Genomic DNA, 10933 nt, shown 5'->3' on the forward strand with positions numbered 1-10933 from the left:
AAAAAAAAATCAGCTAGGCGTGGTAGCGCATGCCTGTAATTCCGGTTACTTGGAAGGCTGAGGCGGAAGGATCGCCAGAGCCCAGCAGGTTGAGTGAGACTTCAACACAAAACAAAACAAAACAAAACAAAACAAAAATCGTGCAGAGTCAAGCAAAATATTCTGCATATTAAGAGGTAAATGTTTAGCTGGGCTCAGTGGCTCAGCCTGTAATCCCGCGCCTTGGGAGGTTGAGGTAAGTGAACTGCCTGAGCCCGCGGGTTCGAGACCCACCTGGGCAACTTGGCGAGGCCTCATCTCTACAATGAATCAAAAAATTAGCTGGGTGTGGTAGCACACGCCTGTAGTTCCGGCTACTTGGAAGACTGAGCTGGAAGGATCGCCAGAGCCCAGCAGGTTGAGGCTGCGGTGGCCGGGAGTGGCCACTGCACTCCAGTCTGGGCGACAGAGTGAGACTCCAACTCAAAAAAAATCATGCATCTAAGTGCTACATTACAGAATGTCCAGGGATCTATGGGGTCCCAGAACTCCAGCTGAAGGACAGGTAGACTCTCAGAGGAACTGCTATCCATAAGAGGACCTGAAGGCTGAGCAGGCATCAGCACAAAAAGTAGGATGTGGAGGAAGGGTGTTCTGAGTCTACAGAAAGTGCATGCAGAGGCCCAGAGGCAAGAGACAGCAGGTATGAGACAAAAGGAAGGAGTTCCAGGTGGGTTGGAATGTAGCCTACAGAGAAGGCAGGGCCAGAAGCGAACAGCACACAGTAGAGCTGCAAAGGGCAGCAGGGGTCAAATCATGCAGGGTTTTGTAAACCATGTGAAAAAGTCTGAACTTGGTCAGGCACTAAAAGATCTTCTTTCTTTTTTTTTGAGTTGAATTTTCACTCTGTCGCCCAGACTGGAGTGCAGTGGCATGCTCATGGCCACCACAGGCTTGACCTGCCGGACTCAGGCGATACTTCTGCCTCAGTCTTACAAGTAGCTGGAAATACAGGCATGTGCCACCATGCCCGGCTAATTTATTTATTTATTTATTTTTATTGTAGACATGAGGTCTTGCCATGTTGTTCAGGCTGGTCTTGAACCCCTGAGCTCAGGGAATCTCACCTCAGCCTCTCAAAGTGCTGGAATTATAGGCTTGGGTCACCGTGCCCGACCACTGAAAAGTTTTCAACCAGGAGTCATGTGATCAGTTGTGCATTTTTGGAAGATCACTCTGGCTGCAATTTGGACAGTTATGTGAACTTACAGGTGACTTTTCATGCTTCCTGAACTTCGGTTTTGTCATCTGTAAAGTGAGGATAGTCTGGAACTACTGCTATTAGAGATGGATGCTGGAAACTTAGAGGTCTCAGGGATTCTTTGGGGATGTATGAAGAGTTGGTGAAGCCAGGACTAAACTGACTTCCACAGGCCCTAGCTAGTTTCCTGTCCTGCTAGATTCCTCTTGTGAACTGACTCAAAATTCAGCTTTGAGAGAAAGCACTCGCTAGGATTTCTTCCTACCAATTTACTCAGGAAAAGATTCCCAAACGTGGAGCCGGGGCTGTCCCCGCCCAGGATAAGTAGTTTGTGGTGGGGAGGGCTGCTTGATTCTGAGCCTGGCCCCATTCCAGAAAGGTACTGAGGAAAAGATACCAGAGTGGTCTGACTCACCCTCTCACAGAAATACTGGCTGCCTGGGCTTCCTTTAAGACCACTTCAAACTGCTGCAAACTCTCCTCGATGGAACAGTTGATATTCTTCCTGGTGAAGAGCTCTGAGGCAGCACCAAAGACGGAGACTTCTTTAGCTCCAGCTGCAACCTGCCAACATCCAGTTAACTCCTTTTAGCAGTTTTCTCTTCAAAGGACACTGACACAGAGTGGCAAAAAACTTGTCTTATGGTATATTTTATGGTATGTGAATGTTATGGGTTGAATTGTGTCCCCCCTAAAAAGATATGCTGAAGTGCTAATGCCCAGTACCTCTGAATAAGACCTCATTTGGAAACAGGGTCACTGCAGAAGTAATTAGTTAAGATGAAGCTGTAGAATGGTTTGGGCTTCTAATCCAGTACAATTGGTGTCCTTAAAGATGGCCAAAGCCGGGCTCGGTGGCTCAGCCTGTAATCCCGTGCCTTTGGGAGGATGAGGTGAGTGGATTGCCTGAGCCCGCGGGTTCGAGACCCGTCTGGGCAGCGAGACCTCATCTCTACAATAAATCAAAAAATCAGCTGGGCATGGTCGCGCATGCCTGTAATTCCGGCTACTGGGAAGGCTGAGGCGGAAGGATTGCCAGAGCCCAGCAGGTCGAGGCTGCGGTGGCCAGAAGCGGCCACTGCACTCCAGTCTGGGCGATAGTGAGACTCCAACTCAAAACAAAAAACAAACAAACAAAACCAAAAAAAACCATACCATTGCTATTTAACACAGTACTGGAATCTTAGCTAGAGTAATCGGCAAGGGAACAAAATAGGAGGTATCCAGATAGTTAAAGAAGAAGTTATAGTATCCTTTTTCACAGATGATACGATTCTATACCTAGAAAATCCAAAGATTCCACCAAAAAACTCCTAGCACTGATAAATGACTCCAGTAAAGTCTCAGGATACAAAAATTAATGCTCAAAAGTCAATTGCATTTCTATACGCACAAGAAGTAGGCTAAGAACCAAATCAGAAACACAATCCCATTCACAATAGACACACACACACACACACACACACACACACAAATACCTCGCAACACATCTAACCAAAAAGTGAAAGATCTCTACAATAAAAACTACAAAATGTTGCTGAAGGAAATCAAAGATGACACAAATGGAAAAATAACCCATATTCATGGATTAGAAGAATCAGTACCGTTAAAATGTCCATACTGCTCAAAGCAACCTACAGATTCAATGCAATCCCCATCAAACTACCAGTAACATTTTTCACAGATCCTGAAAAGACAACACTTACATTCAACTGGAAGCAAAAAAGAGCTTGGATAGCTAAAACAATCCTAAGCAAAAAGAACAAAGTTGGAGGCATCACACTGCCAGATTTCAAATTTTACCACAAGGCTATAGTAACCAAAACAGCATGGTACTAGTACAAAAAAAGACACAAACACAAATGGAACAGAATAGAGAACTCAGAAATAAAACCACTAACCTACAACCAAGTCATCTTTGACAAAACTGACAAAAACAAACATTGGGGAAAGGACACCTTGTTCGATAAATGGTGCTGGGAAAACTGGATAACTATATGAAGAAGAATGAAGCTGAATCCATTCCTTCCACCATATATAAAATTAACTCAAAATGGATTAAAGACTTAAACACAAGTCCCCAAACTATAAAAATCCTAGAAGAAGCTTGGCGTGGTGGCTCATACCTGTAATCCCAGCACTTTGGGAGGTGGGGGTGAGAGGATTGCCTAAGTCGAGGGGTTCAAGACCAGCCTGGGTAACTTGGTGAGTCCTTGTCTATATAATAAATCAAAAAATTAGCTGGGTGTGGAGGTGCACACCTGTAGTTCTAACTACTTGAAAGCCTGAGGCAGAAGGATCACCTGAGTTCAGGAGGTCAAGGCTGCAAGAGTCATGACCATGCCACTGTACTCCAGCTTGGGCAACAGAGTAAGACTCTGACTCAAAAGAAAGAAAGAAATAGGCCAGGTTCAGTGGCTCAGCCTCTAATCCCAGCATTTTGGGAGGCCAAGGCGAGTGGATTACCTGAGCCCGCAGGTTCAAGACCAGCCCGGGCAACTTGGCAAGACCTCGTTTCTACAATAAATCAAACATTAGCTGGGTGTGGTAGTACGTGCCTGTAGTTCCGGCTACTTGGAAGTCTGAGGTGGAAGGACCGCTGGAGCCCAGCAGGTCGAGGCTGCGGTGGCTGTGAGCATGCCACTGCACTCCAGCCTGTGCAACAGAGTGAGACTCTGACTAAAAAAAAAAAAAAAAAAAAACCAGGTGTGGTGGCGCACACCTGTGGTTTCAGTTACTTGGAAGACTGAGGCAGAATGATCACCTGAGGCCAGCAGGTCGAGGCTGCAGTGGCTGGGAACGTGGCACTGAACTCCGGTCTGGGCAACAGAGTGAGACTCCAACTCAAAAATAAAGAAAGAAAGAAAGAAAGAAAAATTGGCCAGGCATGGCAGCGCATGCCTGTAGTTCCAGCTACTTGAAAGGCTGAGGTGGGAAGATCTTCTGAGTCCAGCAGGTCGAGGCTGCAGTGGCCGTAAGCATGCCATTGCACTCCAGCCTGGGCACAGAGTGAGACTCAGACTCAGGGGAAAAAAAAAAAATTAAGCCCAAGCCTCATCATCATGCACAGACCTATGTAACAAACCTGCACATGTACCCCTTGAATTTAAAATAAAATTAAAACAAACAAACTTTGACTTCCCCAAGGAAACTACCACCACCACTGCCACCACCACCCTGGAAGTCCCTCCTAAAAGAAGCTTTTTGTCTAAATGCAGAACCAACATCTCCAATGAAGTTCTTTTTTTTTTTTTGAGTTGGAGTCTCACTCTGTCGCCCAGACTGGAGTGCAGTGGCTGCTTCTGGCCACCATAGCCTCGACCTGCTGGGCTCCGGTGATCCTTCTGCCTTAGCATTCCAAGTAGCCGGAATTACAGGCATGCGCTACCACGCCTGGCTGATTTTTTGTTTTATTGTAGAGATGGGGTCTTGCTGCCCAGGCGGGTCTCGAACCCGCGGGCTCAGGCAATCCACTCACCTCAGCCTCCCAAAGGCACGAGATTACAGGCTGAGCCACCGAGCCCAGCTTCCAATGATGTTCTTGTGAAATTATAGGAAAGTTGGCAGATGCTAAAAGCTATTGTTGAAACCCTTATGGAGAGCTTGGTCACCTTTCTCTCAAGATGTAGGAATAACAAGAGCTAACATTTTTAGCACTTTTCTCTTATTTTTTTTTTGAGTTGGAGTCTCACTCTGTCGCCCAGGCTGGAGTGCAATGGCTCGTTCACAGCCACCATAGCCTCAACCTGCTGGGCTCAGGCGATCCTCCTGCCTCAGCCTTCCTAGTAGCCGGAACCACAGGTGCAAGCCACTGTGCCCGGCTAATTTTTCTTGATTTGTTGTAGAGATGAGGTCTTGCCAAGTTACCCAGGCTGGTCTCAAACCCGTGGGCTCAGGCAGTCGTCTCACTTCGGCCTCCCAAAGTGCTGAAATTATAGGCATGAGCCACTGCACACGGCCTAGCATTTCTCTTACATCAGTCTTGCTAAGCAATGTATATGCAGCCTATCTTTTGAAGTCCTCATATCTTTTGGTATCATCATTAGCCCTATTTTATAGGCAAAATATGAGGTTCAGAGAGATTAAGTAACTTGTAAGGATCATAGAGTGGTGAGTGGCAGGGTCAGGTCTGCTCCTGAGTTGGGCTGACAGATAAGATGTTCAGATGGACATTCCAGGACAGGGGACTGAGGCAAGACAAGCCAGGGACCAGTGCCATCAATCTCATTTCAGAAGCCCCCACCAACAAGCTGTCCTCTTACCGCTGCCTTAAAGCCTTTCATATTTGGGGTCAGGACGGGGTAACTGATGCCAGGAAACTTCTGAATGCCCTTCAAGACTTCAGTGTGGTCAGCCATCTAGGAGCCAAAGGAGATATTGCCAAGCCATCATCAGGAGCAGGCCTATAGCTCAGTTAGAGAAAATCTTTTAATTATAAAATCTCTGTTCTCCCAAGCCTCTGGAGGATGATTCCTTCTGCAGAGTCAAATGTCCCCGAGGCATTTACTATCTGACTGCTGATGGACCAGAAGGGGCCATGGATGATAGCTCCAATTTCTCCATATGGCCCATACTGTCAGCTTTACATAAGCAGCAACAGCAGTAATACACTATCAGCCATTGACTGAGGATGTACGCTGAGCCAGGCACTGGGCTCGGCTTCTCTGTGTCATCTAACACTCATTTTGTAACAGGCTCTTTCTTCCCCACTTGACTGTCTCTGTGAAGCAGGGGCCATCAGTCTTCCTCTTTTATAAATGCAGAAAACTCAGGCAGACATACAGATTATAGACTTTTAGAGCCAGAGGAGACCTGAGAAGTCATCTCTAACCTAGAGAGGGGAAAGGCCCTGAGCAAGTCAGGCAGAGCCAAGACTGACCACAAGGCTCCTGACTTCTAGGCCATTCTCTTCCTGCACCACAGTGCTATGAGTTGCCTGAGGCCTCTCAAAGCCAGAAACCTGGAAATCTATGTTCTGGACTTCTACTTGCTTCAAGAGCAAATGCAAAGCTTTTCATCCCTTGAGAAAGGCCTCTCACTGAGGGCTGGGGCTCACCTGAGGAACCCACTTGGGAGACACAAAGCTGGTGGCTTCTATCACGGGGAGTCCTGCTTCAGAAAGCATGTTTATCAGCTTGACTTTCACTGGAGTCGGTATGATATTCTATAGTGGAGAGAGAAACACCAAAGAAGACAAGTCAGCAAAATTGATAATAAAATGGCCTCAAAATGCAGAGCCTATTAGCACAAAGCTTTTGTTACAGCAAGCATTTCACTATCTCAATTTCCAAACACTACCATAAATTCACAAATAATCCCCACTGATAGATGGGGTAAAGGCTTGTCTTCAAGTTCTACAGATAGTGCTTTACAGCAGATGTAGCTTCTCACCTGAAAAAAACATAATATTTACATGGAACAAACATTTTTTGGTCCTGCAGACTTTCCCTTAAGTAAATATGTGCTAGTTTATGACCTCATGTGGTTATTTAAATTTGAATTAAGTAAAATTACATAAAAATAAAAATTCAGTTCCTCAGCCATACTAGTCACATTTCAATTGCTCAAGAGCCACATAAACAAATTCAGAGCAAGGTACAATGGCCTGAAAGGGCTGAGATGACTTGACACTTGGGTCCTATAGAATGGGGGCCCCAGACTATCACACCCTCCCCTTTTCTGTCTCCCCACTGGCATCAGACTTCATCCACTGCATATAGCTTCTTTTTCTCCCTTTCCCACCAAGTCTAGCAACTCACCAGACTTTATGGATTCCTCTTTCTAAATCTACCATCATTATCCTGTGAATAATATGGCATGATCTCACTCCACTAATTCATCCTACACAGGAATTCTCCTAAAACTCAGCCTCCAATGTCTCACTCTCTTGCTCCATAGCCTCCTAATACCTGCAGGATTAGGTAAAAAATTCTAAGAACTCCAGGTCCTTCTCACTAGGTCCTCCCACCCCAACTCCCTTTCACAATTTCTCTCCCACAGATTTAACTTAGTCTATTCCACAAGTAATTTTTGAAAACTTTCCATGCTCCAGACATTGTATTAGGTGCTATGGGTGCAGAGATAGGCAGAGCAGACAGGATTCTGCCCTTGTGGAATTTAGACTATTGTTTTCAACATGCACTCATTATTGAAGATAGAATGGTTATTTAAAAAAAAAAAAAGTTTTTTTATAACTGAAGAAATAATTAATACATGATTATTTCAGAAAAACATGCCAAAAACAAAAGAAAACTACTCTTAGAACCTCCCAGTGATAACACTGCTAATACCCTGGTATGTAACCTTCTCAATCTATGTCACTAGTACATGTGGTTATTTAAATTTGAATTAATTAAAATTACATAAAAATAAAAATTCAGTTCCTCAGCCATACTAGTCACATTCCAACTTCTCAAGAGCCACATGAGTCTAGTGGCCACCAAATGGAAAAGCTCAGGTGTAGGATATTTCTTCTTCATAGAAAGTTCTATGGGACGGTGCTATCTAGACACTATTCCAGGTAGATGCTCCTGCACATATACAAACTTTTTAGTTCCTTACACAATTGTAAGGTTTATATGTATTTATATATATAGTAATATTTACATGAAACCAACATTATATATAATCACATACATTACTTAATAACTTGCTTGAATCACTTAATATATACCTATATTATTATTATTATTATTTTTTTGAGTCTCACCCTGTTACCCAGGCTGGAGGGCAGTGGCATGCTCACGGCCACCGCAGCCTCAACTTGCTGGGCTCAGGCGAGTCTTCTTTCTCAGTCTTCTAAGTAGCTGGAACTACAGGCGCGTGCTACCACGCCCTGCTAATTTTTTGATTTATTGTAGAGATGAGGTCTTGCCAAGTTGCACGGGCTGGTCTTGAACCCCCGGGTTTAGGCAATCCTCTCACCTTGGCCTCCCAAAATGCTGGGATTACAAACCTGAGCCACCGTGCCTGGCCAATATATACCTATATCATTAATGGCTTCATGATATTTCATTTTATACAAAATCCATAATGCATTTGACCCAACCTTCCCCATACTGAACATCAAGGTTTTCAACTTCTCCGCTCTTCCCAACAGGTTCATAAGGAACGTCCCCAAGGTTAACTCTCTGTTCTTGGCAGTCATGTCTTGCTTTAGATAAATCCCCTCATATGGAATTGATGGGCCGAAAGACATGCCCTCACTTTCACTCTATACCATCCACCCCACCCCACTGGGCTATGGACACAGTGACACCATATGTGTTATACCACTTTTTACTTATGCATGTATTTCTTTTAATAAAACAGGGTCTCACTATGTCACCCAGGCTAGTCTCAAACTGTTAGGCTCAAGTGATGCCCCACTATTTTATTTTATATTATTTTGAGTTGGAGTCTCACTCAGTTGCCCAGGTTGGAGTGCAGTGGCACACTCACAGTCACCCCAAGTGTCAACTCGCTGGGCTCCAGCAATCCTTCCGCCTCAGCCTTTCAAGTAGCTGGAGCTACAGACACACGCTACCATGCTAATTTTTTTATTTATTATAGAGATGAGGTCTCACCATGTTGCCCAGGCTGGTCTTAAACCTGTGGGCTCAGGCAATCTTCTCACCTTGGCCTCCCAAAGTGCTGGGATTATAGGCTTGAGCCACTGTGCCCAGCCTACTCCACGATTTTAGATGTGTCACAGGTGCCTGCGTGGCCTCTCGACTCTGCCTTACGTGGGCAGAGTGCGCAAGTCTTGTATAACTCTGTCCATTCTCATGGCGCCTACCACATAGAACACTCAAAACAGATGCTTGAGAAATCCTTTTTCTGGTTAATTTTCAACTTTACCTTTTCATTTTGTAGTCCATCTCGGGGACCAACTTCCACAATTTTTACATGCTTTGGGAAAGTGTCCGTAGATGAAGTGCTGACCTTTGGTTTCAAAGAGAAACAAAAAATAACAGGAAGAGATTGTCACAACGCCCCAGGTACCAATCCGAAAGAACTGATCCATCTCCACTAATAATGAAGCAAGAAGCAATATTTCTCATTACTTAATTCACATTGGATTTGTTTTAGAACTAAAAACAGAAAGAATATTTCACTTAGGAACAGGAATAAGCAAGAGATTCAAGCTCTGTTACAAGTTCTTCCCTGAAACCCAAACTCTTCCCACTGCCTGCCTGAAAGACCTATTTGCTCTTCTTTAGCTCAGCAATCCCAAAACAGAACTCCTACTTTTCCCAAAGTCCACTTGATTCCTTCCCATCTCTCTTCATAACTGGGTCACTCAGCACAAGTCCCTTTCCTCCCACAGCAGGGCTTCCCTTCATCCAGAAGACTCCTCATATACCTCCATCTCATCTTTCAGTTGCTGAGAGGCCTCCTTTGACTATCTTTTGCAAAGCTGCCTAGGCTTTCACCCCCATTCTTTTCTTGTTGAGACAGGGTCTCACTCTGTCACCCAGGCTGGAGTGTAGTGGCATGATCATAGCTCACTGTAAACTCCTGGGCTCAATGGATCTTCCCACCTCAGCCTCCTGAGTAGCTGGGACTACAGATACATGACACCACGCCCAGCTACTTTTAACATTTTTAATGTAGAGATGGAGTCTCACTATTTGCCCAGGCTGTCTCGAACTCCTGGCCTCAAGTGATCCTTCCACCTTGGTCTCCCAAAGTGCTGAGATTATAGGCATGAACCACATGCCTGGTCATTCCCATTATTTTCTACTTCAGGCTCTAATTATTTTCTTCAAAGCACTGCATCCACACAAGTATTGCAGTTCCTTACACAACTGTAAGGTTTATGTATATATTCATATATATATAGTAATATTTACATGGAACCAACATTATATATATATACACACACACACTACTTAATAACTTGCTTGAATCACTTAATATATACCTATATTATTATTATTATTATTTTTTGAGTTGGAGTCTCACTCTGTGAGACTCTACAGTGTCCTAAGGTATGGTGCACCCACATCAATCCTGACTAAAGCCATAGACATCAGTTCCCCAAGGCAGGGACTATCATTATCCCAACTCCATAAAGGAAGAAACTGAGCCTTAGAATGATTACCCAAAATCACACAGCTAGAAAGTGCTAGAACTTGGATTTGAACCCAAGTTTGGTTCTGACAGTAAACCTATGCTAGTAACCCCAAGGAGGACCATCTCATTACACCAGGAATTTTTTTCAAAGCACATTAATATCCACCATCTCATTTAATTTTCTTAATGTGCCTAATTGGAATTACTATCTTCATTTTATACATGAGTAATTGGTGGAGATAGGTGGCCTAGTAAAGAAAGACATTAAAGTGGCTTTCTGAGAGGGACGCACTGTAAGGAGAGTGTAATTTCCTCCCACCATACAGTTATATTGCCTCCCCCATAGTTATAACTCTCTAAATGCTCTCAGGTAAAAATACCACCACTGATTATCACTTATTAAAAGTCAAAACAAGCCGGGCTCGGTTGCTCAGACTGTAATCCCGCGCTTTGGGAGGCTTAGGTGAGTGGATTGCCTGAGCCCGCGGGTTGGAGACCCACCTGGGCAACTTGGGGAGATCTCATCTCTACAATAAATCAAAAATCAGCCGGGCGTGGTAGCGCGTTCCTGTAATTCCGGCTACTCGGAAGGCTGAGACGGAAGGATCGCCGGATCCCAGCAGGTCGAGGCTGCAG

At 44.6% G+C, this 10933-nt stretch overlaps 1 protein-coding gene across 2 annotated transcripts in view; it reads right to left on the reverse strand.

Annotated features, from left to right (window-relative positions):
- Positions 1–10933, reverse strand: part of HMGCL (3-hydroxymethyl-3-methylglutaryl-CoA lyase) — a 23646-nt gene that overhangs the window by 11498 nt on the left and 1215 nt on the right. The window contains exons 2-5 of one of the 2 annotated variants that reach the window (XM_008062149.1): positions 9080–9163; positions 6297–6404; positions 5503–5598; positions 1656–1804 (exon numbers count right to left, since the gene is read on the reverse strand). In XM_008062149.1, the coding sequence (XP_008060340.1) occupies positions 1656–1804; positions 5503–5598; positions 6297–6404; positions 9080–9163 (437 nt within the window). The remainder of the gene's footprint in view (positions 1–1655; positions 1805–5502; positions 5599–6296; positions 6405–9079; positions 9164–10933) is intronic. The other variant, XM_008062150.2, reaches the window with a different exon arrangement.

This window comes from Carlito syrichta, unplaced genomic scaffold (assembly GCF_000164805.1).
Source record: "Carlito syrichta isolate Samal-C Ts95f unplaced genomic scaffold, Tarsius_syrichta-2.0.1 Scaffold305659, whole genome shotgun sequence".
In the NCBI taxonomy this organism is placed as follows: domain Eukaryota; kingdom Metazoa; phylum Chordata; class Mammalia; order Primates; family Tarsiidae; genus Carlito; species Carlito syrichta.